The 17,418-nt window shown below is 35.2% G+C and overlaps 4 protein-coding genes across 4 annotated transcripts; 3 read left to right on the top strand and 1 right to left on the bottom strand.

The window, feature by feature from the left end:
- Positions 1-266: 266 nt before the first annotated feature.
- Positions 267-1,009, bottom strand: LOAG_02723 (hypothetical protein; the record flags this gene model as incomplete). Its single annotated transcript, XM_003138260.1, has 3 exons — positions 267-355; positions 560-666; positions 900-1,009. The coding sequence occupies 3 exons, from the start codon at positions 1,007-1,009 to the stop codon at positions 267-269; spliced, it is 306 nt and encodes a 101-aa protein (XP_003138308.1).
- Positions 1,010-1,286: 277 nt separating this feature from the next.
- Positions 1,287-5,613, top strand: LOAG_02722 (hypothetical protein; the record flags this gene model as incomplete). The annotated part of the gene is made up of 12 exons (XM_020446105.1): positions 1,287-1,451; positions 1,702-1,881; positions 2,065-2,305; positions 2,419-2,527; positions 2,789-2,982; positions 3,229-3,287; positions 3,467-3,594; positions 3,794-3,867; positions 4,041-4,266; positions 4,480-4,627; positions 4,967-5,110; positions 5,287-5,613. The coding sequence occupies 12 exons, from the start codon at positions 1,287-1,289 to the stop codon at positions 5,611-5,613; spliced, it is 1,995 nt and encodes a 664-aa protein (XP_020303511.1).
- Positions 5,614-9,657: 4,044 nt separating this feature from the next.
- LOAG_02721 (hypothetical protein) lies at positions 9,658-11,379 on the top strand (the record flags this gene model as incomplete). The annotated part of the gene is made up of 4 exons (XM_020446104.1): positions 9,658-9,718; positions 10,527-10,639; positions 10,937-11,029; positions 11,215-11,379. The coding sequence occupies 4 exons, from the start codon at positions 9,658-9,660 to the stop codon at positions 11,377-11,379; spliced, it is 432 nt and encodes a 143-aa protein (XP_020303510.1).
- A 596-nt stretch (positions 11,380-11,975) lies between these two features.
- Positions 11,976-17,273, top strand: LOAG_02720 (hypothetical protein; the record flags this gene model as incomplete). Its single annotated transcript, XM_020446103.1, has 13 exons — positions 11,976-12,061; positions 12,140-12,275; positions 12,587-12,656; positions 13,052-13,116; positions 13,399-13,494; positions 13,691-13,810; positions 15,247-15,300; positions 15,568-15,630; positions 15,776-15,889; positions 16,103-16,222; positions 16,495-16,635; positions 16,701-17,027; positions 17,244-17,273. The coding sequence occupies 13 exons, from the start codon at positions 11,976-11,978 to the stop codon at positions 17,271-17,273; spliced, it is 1,422 nt and encodes a 473-aa protein (XP_020303509.1).
- Positions 17,274-17,418: the final 145 nt, after the last annotated feature.

Genomic DNA, 17,418 nt, shown 5'->3' with positions numbered 1-17,418 from the left:
TATATCACATACTTTTCTGTCTGCTCTTCCATTGCTTATCCTTTGAAATCTCATCCTCATTTCTTCTAAAGATTATATTTTCATTCCGTCGCTTATGACTTTCATCATCTTTAAACTTGTAGCCTTCTGAGGCCTTCGATATGGGTACCAAACTGTACTTTATGAGAGGAGATTTACAAAGGGTTTGACTTCGTGTCAGATATGACCTAATCTCGTAGCTGCTCCATGAAGTACTGCTGTTTTAATAGCTTTATTGCGTGGGTTATTCAGATATCCACTGCAGTTTTGTCTCGCACTGGTGGCAGCTGAGTATCAAATTCCAACTGATAAAAAGTGCCGGCACCTAAATCATTCACTGCAATTTATGCACTGGTGAGACTGCGACAATTATTTAAATTAACGAAGGTTCTGCTTAGCTAAACTAATTGGTCTTAACCAGCTTGGCTGACTACACTTGCAACTTCTTTTTCGTTAGGTTGAAGAACTTAAGCGAATTAAAATGGTTCACCATGTATTTTTTAATAATTATTGTACGTGGCTTTTTTGAATGGACGATTACTGTTCCAGTTATTATCTGGAATGTTTTGGAAAGAATTACGATATCTTATAGGTCCACATTTCAGATGTGCCGCTTTTCGAAAGCCTACATCATTTAAAGGCATCTTTCTAAGATTTTATGGAAGCTAGATTATTGGGTGCTTCCGGTCGTTTGGTAAAGCGCATCTTCATGTTCTCTTCGGGGTCATTGAAAGGAACTAACAATGTTTATTGTTAAGCTGACCCGTCGATGGTTAGAGTGTTTGTAGTTCTAAGGTTAAATAGTTAATATTAGGAATAAGAATGTTGCTTAGCTAATGGTATTACTATGTTGGTTAAACCATATTTAGAACGAGACTTACATCGCTTGCTGAATGGGTATTGTCTGTTCGTTAGTCATGCCTTTCAGTGTGAATTCAGTCTTTTCCTCCCCATAATTTCTCCGAGATTTCTTGCATAACTGATTCGTCATTATTCCACGGATAAGGTTGAACTATGTGTTATTGAGGTTTCATTGTAGCTTCGTTCTCTAACTCATTTTTCTCCTTTGAGGAACCATCAAACTCTATATGATAATAGCTGGATTCTTTGTCAACTCTTCGTAGTTGTTTAAACATCTCGTTTCTATCAAGTAAACTTCATATTTTGATTTATATCTAAAATCTGCTCCTGCAGCCTTTTAAATATGCATTTTTTAACTGGTAAACATCTTATATATTTTACGTTTGTTGATGCGAACTTTTGCAGGTATGACAGAAGTGCTTCTTGGACACGATTTAGTAAGGTCTCCACTCGACTCGAAAAAGGTGTCGGAGAACTCACTGAAGAATGGAGCACCACGTTCTGAATTCTTTTTGATGACTGGTGACAAAATGATCAGTTTAAACCATAAAATATCTCCTCGATATGCCGAGGTTATTTATTAATGTGCAAGACTACCTCAGAACTTTTGTAAAGATTTGTTATAAAGCTTATATTAATTAGTTGTAGATATGCATATTTCATCCATACAGTTCTTATCTCCTCATTTTCATTTCAGAACCGCAAAAATTATGAATTAGAACTTGAAACAACATTATTTTAAACTTTTTCGTGTCACATAGCAGGTCGTTCCCAGTGTCCTCGCTTTCTTCGAATTAAGTTCAAACTAGAACTTATTTACAGATGCACTGCGAGCAGCTGCCGCCAACAACGGAAAAAGTAAACTTACCCGCACCTAGAAAACCGTTTGACGATTTTCCTTCAGCAATGCAAGAAAAATCAAGAAATAGGAGATTTAATCCAGAATCTGCGGTGCCTGCATCACAATCTGAAAATGGACTTCATGAAAAAGAATGTCTCCAGGTTTCATTTTGATATTGCTCTTTCTGTTTGAATAAACATTACAACCAAAAATCATTAAAAAGCAAAAAGGCTAAAGGAAGAGCAGGATGTGTTCATTTTATCACTCTGCAGTATTGATAGTGGAAGAAACTCTGCATTATTGGCAGTAGAAGAAAGAAGAAGCCATTCTATTTTCTGTTTCAGGATATCGATATTGAGGAGGAGAATTCATCAGTGACGATAAACATAGATAGGAACAACTTAAGTTGTACAGTAGAAGCAAGTGGATCCATGATAACTGTTTCCAGTGCTTTGTCGTCGCACTGCAGCAATTTTGCGGTAGCTTCACACAGTCCGAAGAATGAGCGTCAAAATGCCGTTGTGATGAAATCGTTTGAAATTAGTCGAAGCGAACCAAACAGCCCCTCAAAGACTTCTGTTCCCGGTATAAGCAATTTTATGTGAAGAATCATATGTCTATTCTCTTGAAACTAGTTTTTTTTTTTTGTTTGTAATTAATAAAAAGATAGTTAGCTTTTGTTTAGTAAATTTGTTTAGATTACGACAGGTCAGAATTTGATACTGAGGCACCTGTGCGTCTTGCTAAACGGCTCTTTGTATTAGATGGTTTCAAAAGAGAAGATGTTGCAGCCCATTTATCGAAAACGTAATTTTTTGAAGTTCTGATTAGCTTGTGAGGATAAGAATTGTATTTTCATTGGCATAAATGAATGTCTATAAGCTTTTATTTAGATTTTGTGGTATATTTTCAATTTTTGACGCAGACTGCAACAGAAACTCAAAAACGTAAAACTACCAACATGAGCTGGTTTTTTACCGTTACACTTTTGATGAAGAATAAATCGCAGGTTGATATAAATGTACAATGACAAGGACGTGATACATTTTTCATTTACGATAAATTTAGGAATGAATTTGGTATATCCGTTGCCGAAGAATATTGTGCCTTGTTCAATTTCTCCGGCATTCGTTTGGATGCAGCACTACGTGACTTCCTTTCAAGATTTTGTCTTACGGGTGAAACTCAAGAAAGGACTCGTATCAGCGAACATTTCGCAAAGCGTTATTACGAATGCAATCCTACACTTTTCAGAAGCGCGGGTAAGTGTTATCGCTGGAGATCAATAGCTTACGAATCTTCATGTTGTTTTTCTTTTTTTTTCTTTTTTTTTGATAAGAACGACAGCTATTAGCAAGATATTTTATGGATACTGGATTTAACTGGTTATTCCACAAATAGAAGACAGTCATAGGATAAATTCGCTTTCTAGGGATAAGAATAGGAGTGCAAATGCTCTTAATATCATGTTCATTAATATTGAATTGTTCAAGATCTTGAATTTTTAGACCAGGTCCATGCACTTACTTGTGCCTTGCTGCTGCTGAATTCGGATTTACATGGTCCGGTATGAGATTATTTTAATTGTCACGTTGCCATCGAATTATTTTTTTTCTTAATGTTCATACAATTAACCAAGAAAACTGTAATTATATAGCATTTCAAACAAAATTGGTTTTATGTTTCTCAGTACTCAATATTCATTTCATTTCACACGTTCTGCATTTCAAACTTTTATTTCTACAGAATGTTGGGCGGCGGATGTCTAGTCGTGATTTCGTAGATAATCTAGGCTATACAGAACATGTTTTCGATTGCTCTTTGTTGAAGACTTTATATGTAGCCATCAAGGAACAACCTATCAAATGGGTTGGGTAAGTTCTATTTATTCATTAAGTGCAGGTGGCTTGAAATATTTGAAGAACCGTTGTTATTCTACTTTTTTTTAAAATACTGTTTGCAGTGAGTTGGAAGGGGCGTCACCTAATGATGTATCAGTGGTGGATGATATAAATTCACAATTTTATGAAAAAACGAAAAAAAAATACTATCAAAATCACGATCGACAGTGAGTGATGATGATCAGATTGAGTATAAAACTGGTTGGGTTGTGAGGAAATATGTTTTTGATAGAGATGGAAAGCGAAGTAAGTCAATCAATTTTTTTAAAGATGGAAATTAAAATTAGAGATGCAGTTTTCAAATTGATTTGTTGATGCTACTTTTAATGGAAAATTTTCTTTGGTGTTACTACGGCAACCATGTTTTAGCATTTGAAAGAAAAGCGGTAAATGTGGGGTATCTGATTTATTTGATATAGCTCCATTTGGTCGCCGCGGTTGGAAGATGGTTTATGCGCGACTTCGAGGGATGGTTCTTTACTTGCATAAAGATGAGAGCGGTTTCCGACGTGGCCGTTTCCAGACATTCAATAATGCCATCCTTCTGCATCATGCGCTGGCTGAAAAACCTGAAGATTACAACAAGCGGCAGCATGTGTTCAAACTGCGGACAGCTAATCTCGGTGAAACACTTTTTCAAACGAGGTGATTATTACTGCATAGTCACTACATATATTTCGCACTGAAAGATCATCAAGTGATACAATGAATCACATTCATTTTAATAAATATCATGAGCATGTTCTCGAGAATAAGTGAAGTATTCTAACCAAATATTATTAGCTGATTGAAAAATTCTTTGGAATCTAATCTATGTATTATATAAAACGAAGCTATGAGAAAAGATGGATTTTTCAGTGATCCAAGCGAAGTGCAGCAATGGATTGATACGATCAATTATGTTGCTGCAGCTTTCTCTTCGCCAGCATTACCAGCATCTGTTTCAAATCAGATTGAAGTTTTTCACAAACCTCTGTTACCTAGCGCGCCGTCAGGCCTATCAATAGTAAGTATTTTCTTAGACTAAAGCTGGAAGTGCATACAGCGCTGGATTGCATAGATTTACATTTCCAACTGGAAGTTTGGAGAAGTCATTGTGTCTCTTAACCATCCATTGCTTTTCAACTTTTCTTCACATTGTTCTTTCGTTTGAACGATTTGTTTTCTTATAGTCAAATGAGAATTAAAAAGTTGTCATAGCGATAAAAACATAAATCGAATGGCGTACTGCAGTCGTATATTTTGTACGTACATTCGTATACTTTGTTATAATCCATTTGTTTTCGTGACTACATTTGTAATAATTTTCAATGTAATCGATGGAGAGAATTGAAATTGATTGCAGGCGGAGCAGCTAAAAATACATGAAAAAAAAGAGGAAGAAATGAAGTTAAGACTTGAAGAGCTTATGAAAACAGCACCATCACTGAAAGCTAAAGGCCATATTGTGCAAGACTTTTTTTACAAAGAACGTTTTCTGTATCAAGAAGTAAGTTGTTTGTTTCATTTAATTACACCTCATGTGATATTGACTTAACATATCTACATGTTTCACTCTAAAAATTTCGTGAAGTCGGTTAATGGAATAGTTAGAAAGACTACTTGACTATGTCGACATTTAATTTTCCATCAGTATTAATCAATACATTCTAATTATCATTGCAGAAAGAACGTTACCAGCGTTATGTTGAAATTTTGCGTGAGAATCTTAGTGCACTTTCGCCGTCACATTCGACGGCAATACGTGTAGAGCCCGTTATAGGAACTTATCGACTGGGAGATACAGGGAAGTCATCTAGTTCTATCCAGAACAAAATGTTTGGTTATACAAGTGTAGTGAAAGAGGAGCCAGAGGCAGAAGCGAAGGCTGAAAAAGCTGAAGAGGAAGATTCCGATCTAGAATCCAATGATTCAGACAAAAGCGCAGGCCGTTGTAGTTACCAGGAAGCAATATTGCAAAATCCAGGTCCCCACTTGTTAATATCAAAATGAGATATTTTGATTTAAAGCTGAGGTGTTAGTACAATGTGGATTACTGTTGGATCATTGCGAAAATTTGCTTCTACATGGGTACTGAAATAGCCACTATTATTCGCCCATATTATGATAAAGTTGTTTTGAGGAATGTGTAAGGCAAAATGACCAACGTTGAAGTTATTAGGTTGCAAAAACAGTGCTTAAAATGCGTGAAAGACGACTGTTCGTAATACATGGAAGCAAACAAATGGCCTGTCTTTTGTTCTAGCCGGTTTAAGAGACCTGGCAGCCTTAACTCTCTCCTGAGAAAATAAAAGTGGGTACTTCTCTGTGTCTGAATACTTCGATCAATCCAAGTTTTGTAAGTTAGCTTACTTACACCCTTATAGTTAATGGTATTTCCTCTTTTGAGCTTGCTCTATCGACATAAATTCGCAAAGAAATTTGATTAAATTTTATTTAATTGGCTAGCTTATGATATCCATTTTACACTGCTGATACACCAGTAATCTTGTTTGAAGATGTAGGGGTTTTTATTGAAATGAAATCTGTAAGCTGATCTTGTAGAAGGATTTAATGTTTTGAATTCATGTTAAATTATGATTGACGTGAACATTTGGGGTAATCGAACAATTCTTTTTTGTTGCGAAAAGAGATCAAGTGACTGCAATGTTAAAATATGCATAAGCCTCATGTACATAACTTTTCGAACCTTAACTTTTTTACCAGACGTATAGCAAGAAATCCTTCAATCTTAAATACAAATTATTATATACATTTTAGAGCCTTTTGGTAATGAAGAAAGGTAAACTTTAAATGTTTATTTCCGGTGCTACTGCTATGAGTAAATAAATGTGTTTAATGAGTTAGTTTACCGCTTTGGATTTCCGTTTTTCGTTACTTTATAACTGTTACAAATCTATATTGAGGCGTTTTTTTTTTTTCTTTTTTCAATTCTAGCCATCTGGAAAATATGTTGGAAAAGATAACATACTGGGGAGCAAACACGAGCGCAATTATGAACAAAATGCAAAGATTTAATACACTGCAGTCACGTATCTCGTATTCAAGAGTTGCCAGCTAATGTTTGACAAGTTATGAATACACTGTTCTATTTTTTTCATGGCATCATTAAAATTGTTACAGTTCTTTCCCTGTCTTTAAATGTTTATTTCCGGTGCTACTGCTATGAGTAAATAAATGTGTTTAGTGAGTTAGTTTACCACTTTGGATTTCCGTTTTTCGTTACTTTATAACTGTTACAAATCTATATTGAGGCATTTTTTTTTTTCAAATTTATTCTTTTATTTAGTGTACAGTGCTGTTTTCTATCGTCATTCTGCTGAAGTAATTTATTTTTATATTAACTGTGTATTCCAATTTCAGTGGCGTTATTTGTAGCCGTGTTTGTCAGAACTTTTTACGTTACGTGGGCTTGACTTTTGTGAATTTTATTTTTTTATTGGCAGCTTCCTTTCTAAATGACATAGCATTATTTTGTGTGTGAAAATAAGTTTGCAGAACTGCGTCCACATTTAAAATTTTAAAATGTGAATCAAGGCTTACTGCTTTTAGTTGCGTAAGCTTTCCCAGCGCGGCCGTCAAACGGCAGGTGTAATGCTGGTGTCTTGCATAATCAACCACATAGATGCAGTCGAGCATAACAGAAGTAGTCAATATCCGAAAATTTATCAGATGATAGGCATAAATAAAATTTACTGAAGTGCATTTCGTTGTTTTTTCCTTCTTTCACATGGTAGCAACTGTGTATTTTTTGCACATTTCGTTGTAACTACAAGTATTAGAATCCTGTCGCTTGCGGTGTTCGTTTGAGTTTCATTACAACCGTGTAAAATCTTCAGCTTTTTTTTAATGAAATGATTCCTATGTTCAGTGCTTCTGTCAAACTATAATGATTTCATTTGTTCCTTAAATGAAAGCGAATCATTTTGAGCGGTTGAACATGCGACTAAACTTTGTTTGGGCGTTTGTGAACATGTTTGTTTCATTTTTAATTACTATCTCTTGCTATACGTTACTTCATAGCTGGCTGTTGGTGATACAGCTACGTAAATTCGTATTACTACTGCGTCATCACCATTTTCGTTATTTGATGCTGAACATTGTGGGGTAATTTAGATCTATAGAATATAATATTACAGCAATGTTAATTTCCCTATTCAAAACATGACTAGCTTTACTATTTGTCTTAACCCAGTGAATTGGCTTGAAAGGTCAAAACAGCTCGTTACTTTCACTGAACATATATATGTCTTGGAGTGGTGGCATTAATAAAATATTTACAGCAAACTTTTTAAAAAGATAAAAGGTATTTGGAAGTCCATTTCACTTTTTGTGACTGAAGTTTGATGGTAAGGGCATCTCTTGTAAACTTATTGGCAGTTTTAAAGTTAACTGCGTAATCGTGTGAACATGATCCAAATGTTAATATTTCGTCTTGCAACGTAATTAGCTATTCAGTAAGGCAATGTATACGCGTTTTTTTTTTTGCGATGTCGATTCTTTCAGTTAGCTAATGAGCAATTTATGTTTCATTTTGTCGATACAGCGTGGAAATTCGGTTTGTGCAATATTCATAACACAAATAATGGGTTTTTCTCAAATCTTCATTACTTTCATGATATTAACGTCCAATAAAAATGCTCCAGCAGTATCGTCTGGTCTGTCTGCATTAATTAGAGGTTTTTCAGCTTTCAAGCCCATCTAACGTAACATGTATGAAATCCAGCAGTCTATTTACTGATATGACGCTTAAAACTATCTTGAAACAGTCTGTCTCAGGATAAGATCTATTAAATATTCGAACGCGAATTTCGAACCGTTAGACTCGATCTTGATTTCTTCAAATGAAGGAAAAAGATGAGATAATCAATGCTGAGAGTTGGATCATAAATATCCATATTTTAAGAGCAGTTGCTTTGAATAGGACTAGGCAGGAATATATGGTCACACAGTCACGGTGTAACGATAAACTTTTAGAGATGTAGAAGTCATGGTAGTAAAGCTTCAGCATGTAACGGGTATGATGTAATCAGTTAAATCACTTCTGCGGTTGACAGACATAAGTACGTATGGTAGGAGGAGCAGACTGCACACTAAATTCGTGGATGTTTTCATTTGGGAGGAGGATATATACTTTACGATTTATTGAACCTATGTGTTAGTAGATATTTGCAGAATTTTCCTGGCGTCTCTTGTGACTGATTTATGAGATTTGGATACTGACGAGCAACATATGACTTACCGAGACTTAAGCGCAGATTGTCACTTTCAATTAGCGTTTCACTAGGGAGGTTTTCCTTTTACCGGCTGTTCATTTCGACTTCCTAATTAGGAGACCGGACCATCTTCTTGCAATCATTAAGTAAGGTTCAAATTCAACATAAACTCTTGAGAACTTAGAGTGCAGTCTTTAGGAACTATGCACATTTTTCACAAGAATAACTGGGTGATGTGATGCCAAGATGTATGACTGTACGAGAGAAGTGGAGACGGTCGAATGATACGGGAAAATTATAAAATAAAGTATGCCTCAGATTATTTGGTTATTTGAGAACTGCTGATTGAGGGTTTGCTCTTTAAAATGAAGTTATTGGATCCTGACAAAGGCAAACGACCAAGTATAAAGCGGATAAAATTCTGTTTGGTGATTGCTATGTGGTCACATGATATACTTAAATTTGAGCTACGTGAACTTCCCGCTTGTGATATCAAAAAAGCCTGTTTGGGATGCAACCAGCTGTGTAAGAGCAGTCATTACCACTAGCTGATGTACAACTTTTTAACTCTTTTGCGTGTATTAACTTAAAATAGTCTTCGTGCTCATTTCTCGTGTATGTTTCTTGGGTGAGAGTTAGAGTTTTTGCTAATAAACATTTGTTAGGAGACGCTAGCGTTAAAAAGACGAATTAATAGTGGCTTTATTCGTGTCATCCTATAATCTTTAAATAATGCATTGGGTAGACTTCAAGTTGTGGTTTATCGCCCGCTTTTGGTTCACGGCTCGTTCGTGAAGTAGCTCATTTTACGACAGCAACGATGAATGCCAACGCACAGGATCAACAAAATTTGGAAGGAACGAAAAAAACCGAACAAGAAGGTAGCTATTTTCTAGTCTAGAGTTATTTGAAAACAGTGATATAACTTTTGCAAATATGTTTTTCGTTAAGAATACCATAGCAAGCCATAAAGCTTATATACAGTGGTGTCCATCATTCAGTTACCATTTGAGGACGCGTTACACTGAACTTCAACTAGTCTTGGGGGTGAATTTGTGAAGATACCTCTTGCAGCATAACTAAAGTGCAGCCCTAACTTATTGCATTCTTTCTTTTTTCCTAATACATGTTGTCTTGTAACAGTGCAAAAAATCCTGAACTATTGCTATCCAACAGATTCTGTTAAAAAAATCATTAGTATCTTTGATGCGAGGAATGTCATCACTTCACCGTCATCACCTCCTGTCATCACTGTTATCATTTACCATTCAGTTTGCTAGAAGTTCTCAATATAACATGTAATTGAGATAACCGGGGTGCTGGAAAACTCTATTACCATACCACTGCTTCCAAAATTACGGCGAACAAAGGAAAGGCGGCGGTATAGGGGAGAGGATGAGTTACGAGTATTTGTGGTAGGGTTTATCCGATGTTTGGTTTAAAATGGTAACACTACTTGAAATTTGGTACAAGTAATTACTAATCGTTTATCGAAATTTGTAAGTAAAAGTATGGTGTTCAGTATGTATATTGCTCGTACTAGTTTGCAAAATTGCTAGTGTTTTGTCCATTCTCGGAAAGCAGTTCAGTATTTTATTCATGGTTATTGCTTATGCTGACAATTACAATTTTCTACCCACTTCTAATTTCGGGTCTCCGCATTGCTACGCGTAATGTCCATTATTGCAGAAAAAATCAAGATTGAGCAGCAAACACACTGTTTGTGCGGAAGTAGTGATGAGTCGTCATTTATGATATGTTGCGATCATTGCGGTGTTTGGTATCATGGAGCATGCCTGCAGGTAATTCTCCCAACTTTTTGTTTAATTGATTATAAAAGAATCTATTCTGTGTAGTAAAGGGCGGATACAATTTCTAATGGGAAACATTTGCATTTTTTCTCTCAATATGGTTGCATTATTTTTATAAACTTTATCTACATGAATCGGGAAATACAATGGATAATGAATAACCGCTAAATCACTTCATGAATATGTCAAGGTAATTTAGCATTTCACTTCGCTGCCACCATATTAGCTCAAAATTTCCATAACTTAACGCATCCCATTTAAATTTACCATCATATATTTATATTTAAGGTTACTCGAACCCAGGCAAATCGTATCGAGACGTATGCGTGCCCTCCTTGCATTAGCAAAGACAGCAGTTTAAAAATCGTGTACCGCGCCTCGGTGAGTTTCTTCGGTATCTTTCAAATGATTAATTCACGGATAAGATTGTTTTTAAATGATTAATTAATGGATAAGATTGTTTCTTTCAAATGATTAATTCACGGATAAGATTGTTCCATATTTTCTTGTATCAAATAATGGTAATGGTGTTTTTTCTGTTTAAATGTTTTTCATTTGTTTCCCAGAAGAGGGAACGAGAAAAGAGTGTCCATCGCGAGAAGCAGTGCAAGTCAAAAGGAGCTAGAACCGATATCAAAACTCAAAGCGGATTAAGACGTTCTTCGAAAGATGACCATGGTTTGAATGTCGGCAATCATGTAGATCGATTTTTTAGTGTAAAGACAGCATGATTAATCAGGATCAGTTTAAGAAACTTTGCGTACACTGTTTCTAATTATATAGAAAGTATGTTGATATTGATTGCGTGAAAATATTGTAGAAGAAAACAAGCTTGGGGAAGGTTGCAACAATTGCATCAACTGTTTTCGATCAACAGACTGTGGTAAATGTGCAAATTGTAATACTCCTGTGGAACCGTGCTTAAAGCGCATTTGTTTGCAGTCGGAATGGTGGAATAAACACAAAAAAAGCAGCAACAGTTTAAAGTTACTGGCAGAGAGGAAGGTGTTTATTAATTAATTTTGCATATGTTTCAAGTTTTACTGTAGATGCGGACGTTCTCGTTTACTTTATTTTTTTAATGTCAAAATTTATTAGGCAAATCGTTGAAACCTTCTTTCTACAGCCTGTAAGATTCGAAAATACATGAAATTTTAATTGATATTTCTATTCAAGTTTCTCTGAGTCGTCTTATTGTCATAACTTGATGCATTTTCAATCATTTTATAGTCAAGTAATCTTTTATGGGACACAGAGCAAAGATCTCTTAAGCAACCTTAATAAGAGAGGAAATACGGCGATCTGCTTTTACTAATTAAATTTAGTGATGGAACAAAACAAAGCATTACTTTCAGCAGTTCAGTCGAGCGTGCACTCAGCAAGAAGCAAAAAAGAACGAATGAAGTATGCTTAGTAAGTCGTTGCATTAGTTTCTTATAAGTTGTTTGCTAGTCGTATTTTTCATTGAGTGTTGAAGTAGTAGTTTTTCAGTACAACAGATGATGACGATGATGATAATACGAGAGCTTTTAAACGAGGTGGTTCGACACATTCAGGCTCTGCTGCAAGCGTTGCCAAAAAACGCCAGAGAAAAGTAGCAAGAAAAAAGAAAACCGTAGCCTATCAGGTTATTACTAACTTTAGGGAGGTGGACTAGTGTTGCATGTTCAAGTTCTATTTGTTTATTATCAGCTTTTTCTATATATAAAACGAAGAAAAAACCTAACGTCCTGATTTTTATTGTATGAGAAGCTACATATTTCCTTGTAGACGTTGATTTGGTCATTTGTAATCCAACATTTTTTAGGTGGTTTTGTTTTACAATTCAGACTTCCATCCTTAAATATGAAAGTATCCTCGTTAATTTTCATAGTCATAGCATCATACAATAGTCTGATCCACAGAATGACGGGATCGTAATTTTTTTAATGTTTTTAGAAACGTCAGACAAATGCAGCAGCAGGAAGAGCAAAGAAGTCGAAAACCAGCGACTTTTTGTTTACAGCAGGTATGGAGATAAATCATTCATAACAGTGAGGTTCTTAAGCAGTCAGCTTTTATCTTCACATTTATACTGGGAAATCAAACGTGATCACCGTTCGTTATTCTTCACTTTGCGTTTGCATTTTATTTTGTATCTGTGCATTATCAGAAAAATTTATATTTGGAAAAGATGGACTTATTAAAGTAAGTGTACTCTTGTTAATGACAGAAGTTACTCATGCTAACTATTATGCAAAGTAGTTAGTAGTAATAACGGGTGAATACTTCCCTTTTTTCGAGCAATAAGGTAAAAAGAAAAATATAGTGCTTTTACAGCTTGAAAAGTGTGGTCCCGTGTAAAAAAATGTGTTTTGAGGCTTCCTAAAGATATCATTTTTCTTACCTTGTTGTGTGTTGCAGAACAACGCCAAAAAATTGCATCGGCCATTTATAATCGTCGCTCACATCGTCATAACCCTAATAAGGTTTGAAGTCTAATATAGATATGTCTTTCTGAAGTTATGACTTCTTTAACACTTGTAAGTAGTCTTTGGTATTCATTAGTACTCTTTTAATTCCCTGTATAATTCGCAGAGATTGCTTTACTTATTCGATAATTGTTGAAATTCAGTAATTGCATTGGTTAAGTGTCTTAAATGGCATTGTTATTAAGGCTTCACTACTGAGTTTATTTTTGATAGATATTTACTTGTTCAAAATTTTCAAGTATGTTGCTAACATAATTTTTAGGTGAATGATCTTTGTAGGAAAAATCAAAGCATTGTGAGGGGCCCCAGTGCACGAATTCCACACGTCCGCAGTCGAAATTCTGTTGCGAAGAATGCGGAATGAATTTGGCACGTGTATGTTATTTCAACTTTAATCAGCAGTTCATAAAGTGAATATGGTCGGTGTTTTCAGTAATCTTAGCGTTATTTAAGGAATGTAGTTATTTACTGGATGATTTCGAGTTGTTTAAAATATCTGGTAAATCACTTGTGACAAATATTTCCCAGGTTCTGCTGAGATACCTATTACAAAATTGCCGAGGTTTTTCAGGATCGTTTGCGTGCCATCTTGCCGGACCGTGTTCATTCATTTTGGAATAATATGTCGTATTCTGTGGAACAGTCGCAACATTTACGCGATGCTGCTGAGGAGCAAATTCAATTTTTCACGGTATTATATCGCTTTAAGTAATTGAAATAACTTGCACTTTGCTGAAAGTTACTTCAGCAGGCTTTTAACGCAGAAAGTTTCCAGTGATTCAGGGAATTTCATGACTAACAGTTTTACGTGGTTCGAGTGGCCACACTTGGTTTTTATATGGTTCCATATTGCCTTCCTTTGCTTTTGTGAATCTCACTTAATTTTTCATTAAGATGAAATCTAGGATACGAAAGTGACAGTTTAAGACAGCTTAAGAAATTGATAGATGCAATTTGCAGCACCATTGTTCGCTTCTAGACGGATTGTGGGTGTTTAGTTTTCTTTAATTGAAATAGTCTCTTGAATAAATCTACCACTCTAATAAATAACACACAATGACGATATGTTTGCTGCATACTTCTACATTTTAAATTTGTCTCCTATTCCAAATTTTTGATTATGATATCCTTGCTGTTGACTTATGCCACTTTCAGGGATTGACAGTTTCTTTTTTGGCATTTGGGTTAAAGTCTTTTCGCGAAATCTTTTATGATGAAAGATTTCTTCTTAAGCTAAGCATCATATCATTCATATGGGCGTCGTTTTTCAATTGAATTTCTCACAGCAACCCAAATATAGAATAGGGAACTGTTCCTTCTGTTCTCTCTATTGGTTTTTTTTTTTTTTTTCTGTAGTCTGCTTGAAATATACTTTTACCAATTTATTATTTATTCTGACTTTTCTTGAGCTGCAGGTACTTGACTGCGACTAATTTGCTCGTTACTTCAATATTTTCAGCATAAAGCACCATTGTCCTTATTTTTTCAATTGTAATAAAATCGCATTTTGCTTTTGTATTCTTAACACAATGAATATTTCTTATGCGCTTAATACAGAGTTGCAGCTCCTTTATTTATTCCATTCTGTTGTGAGCTGGAATTCTAGGCACTTATCACATGAATGTTCTTTCTAATAGATTGAGCGCGATCATCCTAAGCACTTTGTCTCTGTTGGATATTGTTATTAAGGCTGATAATTCGTCGAAATCTCGGATACCTTCGATTCTACATGCTCTGTAACTTGTTTTTTCACCGATCAAGTTTAATTGTCTTCTCGGACTATTTCTTTCACTTTACTGCGTAGTTCTTATGTGGATCAACTTTCCACTGAAAAAATTCCTCTTCATCCACAGTTTGCCAATGCATCTACTTGCATATGATTTGTGAGACGGTGAAACTAGTCGGAAAAAATAGCAGATATATTGTAGTAGTCAATTTTTTCTGAAGATCGAAATGTTGTAGAGATATTTCGCCATACTTTATTGTCTTAGCTAAACTGTCCAATTCTTGGCCTACGATACACAAGTTCGAATTCCTAAAAAATCTCTTGAAGCGTGCTAACATTCTTTTCCAAATTTTTTAAAAATATGCCTTAATTGCTCATAGGTTTCATTGTTTTCCTTGCAGAATAAGGTGCGCAAATTCGCAGATTTTCAGGACGAACTGCAAAAATGGATTTTGGTATGTCATGTATTATATTGCATTTCAAGCAAATATGGTCATACAGACTGTTTTTACACCCAAAAAATGGACTGGTCATTAAGTCTTTTGTATGAAGTTTTTCATGGTCAACTGAAGGATCTTTTTTCAATAAATTATATTCATGAAGTTTGTTTACGGGAACTCATTTGAAATATTTGTGTTATGACGCAGGCTATTTTGCTCATCCATGTTGATCCATTCTTTTTTATCCCCAAACTGTTTGTTTATTATTCAAATCTTATTTAGGCTACTGAAAAGATCGAATGTGAGAATAAAACAGCCATCAGTAACTCATCAGACATGGATTTCGTAAGTAACTGATTTTTCATTTTGATCTTTTCTGCATTTTTTGATTGGAATTCCAACGGAAACGTTACTAAAGTTGACGTAGACTTTTAATGTACTTTTAATATGTACTTTTAAAAGTATATACTTTTAAAATATGGTAGTTAAGATGCTACACTGTGCTGTATGCGCTTTGGAATTTCCAGCCAAACTCATTGTGAAACATATGGAGCGCTGCTTTGTGCGCAATGAGAAACAGAGTTGCTATGGCACGCCGAATAAAGTTTGTTTCTTTCAAGGTCACATAAAACTCGGAGTTAAGGTACTGCGTGTACTGTGAGCAACGTTCAGTAAAAAGATTTACCAAACACATTTGCTGTGTGCATGAATTTTGTGTGAAGATTCTTCGCAATAATCAATAATTTGTTCAGTTCGTTTCTTTCAAAACTGGCGGGAGTGCTGTAACTAAGTTCCCTTAATTTTAAATTTGTTTTAGTCACAAGTCAATCCGTACAATATTTTCTGCGAGCAGTTCAATAAGGCCAATAATACGTTTTGCAAGCGTCTTCGTGTATTATGTAGTGAACATTACAAATCTACAGAAAATGCTACAAAGGTATAATGATATTAACCCATACGAATATATTTGTTGCTGCGGAAATTTAACCATGCCTTTCTTTTCGTCCATATTTGTTCGGAGTATTGTTTTTAACATATCTAAAGGTGCTAGCAATTTACAGATGAAATTTTTCTGTAAAAAATGGGTCTGCTTAGCTTTTGAGTCAGATTTTTTGTGGTAGCTAGTTTTATCGAGAGCAGTTTTATTTTTTGATTGTCCTGGAACTGGTATTGCTAGTTGTCCAAAAATGAATCGAAATCATATTATAGGTCTGTGGTTATCCTTTTGCATGGAACAAAAATGAATTTCGACCTGTTATCAAAACATTTGACGACATGCAAACACTGCTTCAGAAAGGCTTTTGTCATTGCCTAAGAAAGAACTGCCTTCAACATCATAACTGGGTCCAGGTCTGTATGAGACGTTTCTTAAACTTCCTACTTTCCATTCCTAAACCCGAAATAACCAGATTTAGAATGCAATGGGTTTGATCGACGTGGAGCTGCTTAATCTTTTGATCAAACTGGATGAGTGGTTCGAGAAAAAACGCACACTTCAAGTCTCAGAAACCATGCGTGGTGATGTGCTCTCACTTTTCTGCGATAAAACAGTTCGTTGCAACACACCATTGAATGAAGATAGTTCCATCCCGATAGAGATAGTTCCATGTGCGCCAGGTAATTCCGACCCGGCTGATCACCTGAAATGCCGAAATACAGAGCAGTCTATGAATGCAACTATATTGCATGCGGAAACAACAAGTTACGTTGGTTGCAGTCGTGTTTGCGAAGATAATGAGCAGGTATACTTAAAAAAAATTACCTGCAGAACGATTGTTTGGCATTAAAGAGAAAACGGATGGATCATGTATGATCATAATGAAGCACAGAACGTGTCAACTAAATTTATAATTTACTTGAAAAATCATTGATCCTTAAATATGCATATTTATTTCATTACTCATTGGGAATGCTGTTGTACGCGTCTAATGAATTGGTAAAATATGTGTATTTTTTAGATATCATGGAATACTGATTTGCAATCTTGAATTGTTAGCTGAATATTATTTGTTCGACAGTTACTCAAGAATCTCAGTGAGAAACTCATTTCCAGACCTCATGCGTGTTTTCATTAAAATTTTTGTATTTTTTGCTCGTTGACGGATATTTATTTGGTGTGTCTCTTTGCTATTG

This window comes from Loa loa, assembly GCF_000183805.2.
Source record: "Loa loa unplaced genomic scaffold supercont3.28, whole genome shotgun sequence".
Taxonomy (NCBI): Eukaryota; Metazoa; Nematoda; class Chromadorea; order Rhabditida; family Onchocercidae; genus Loa; species Loa loa.
This window is presented reverse-complemented; position numbering and strand designations above follow the sequence as displayed.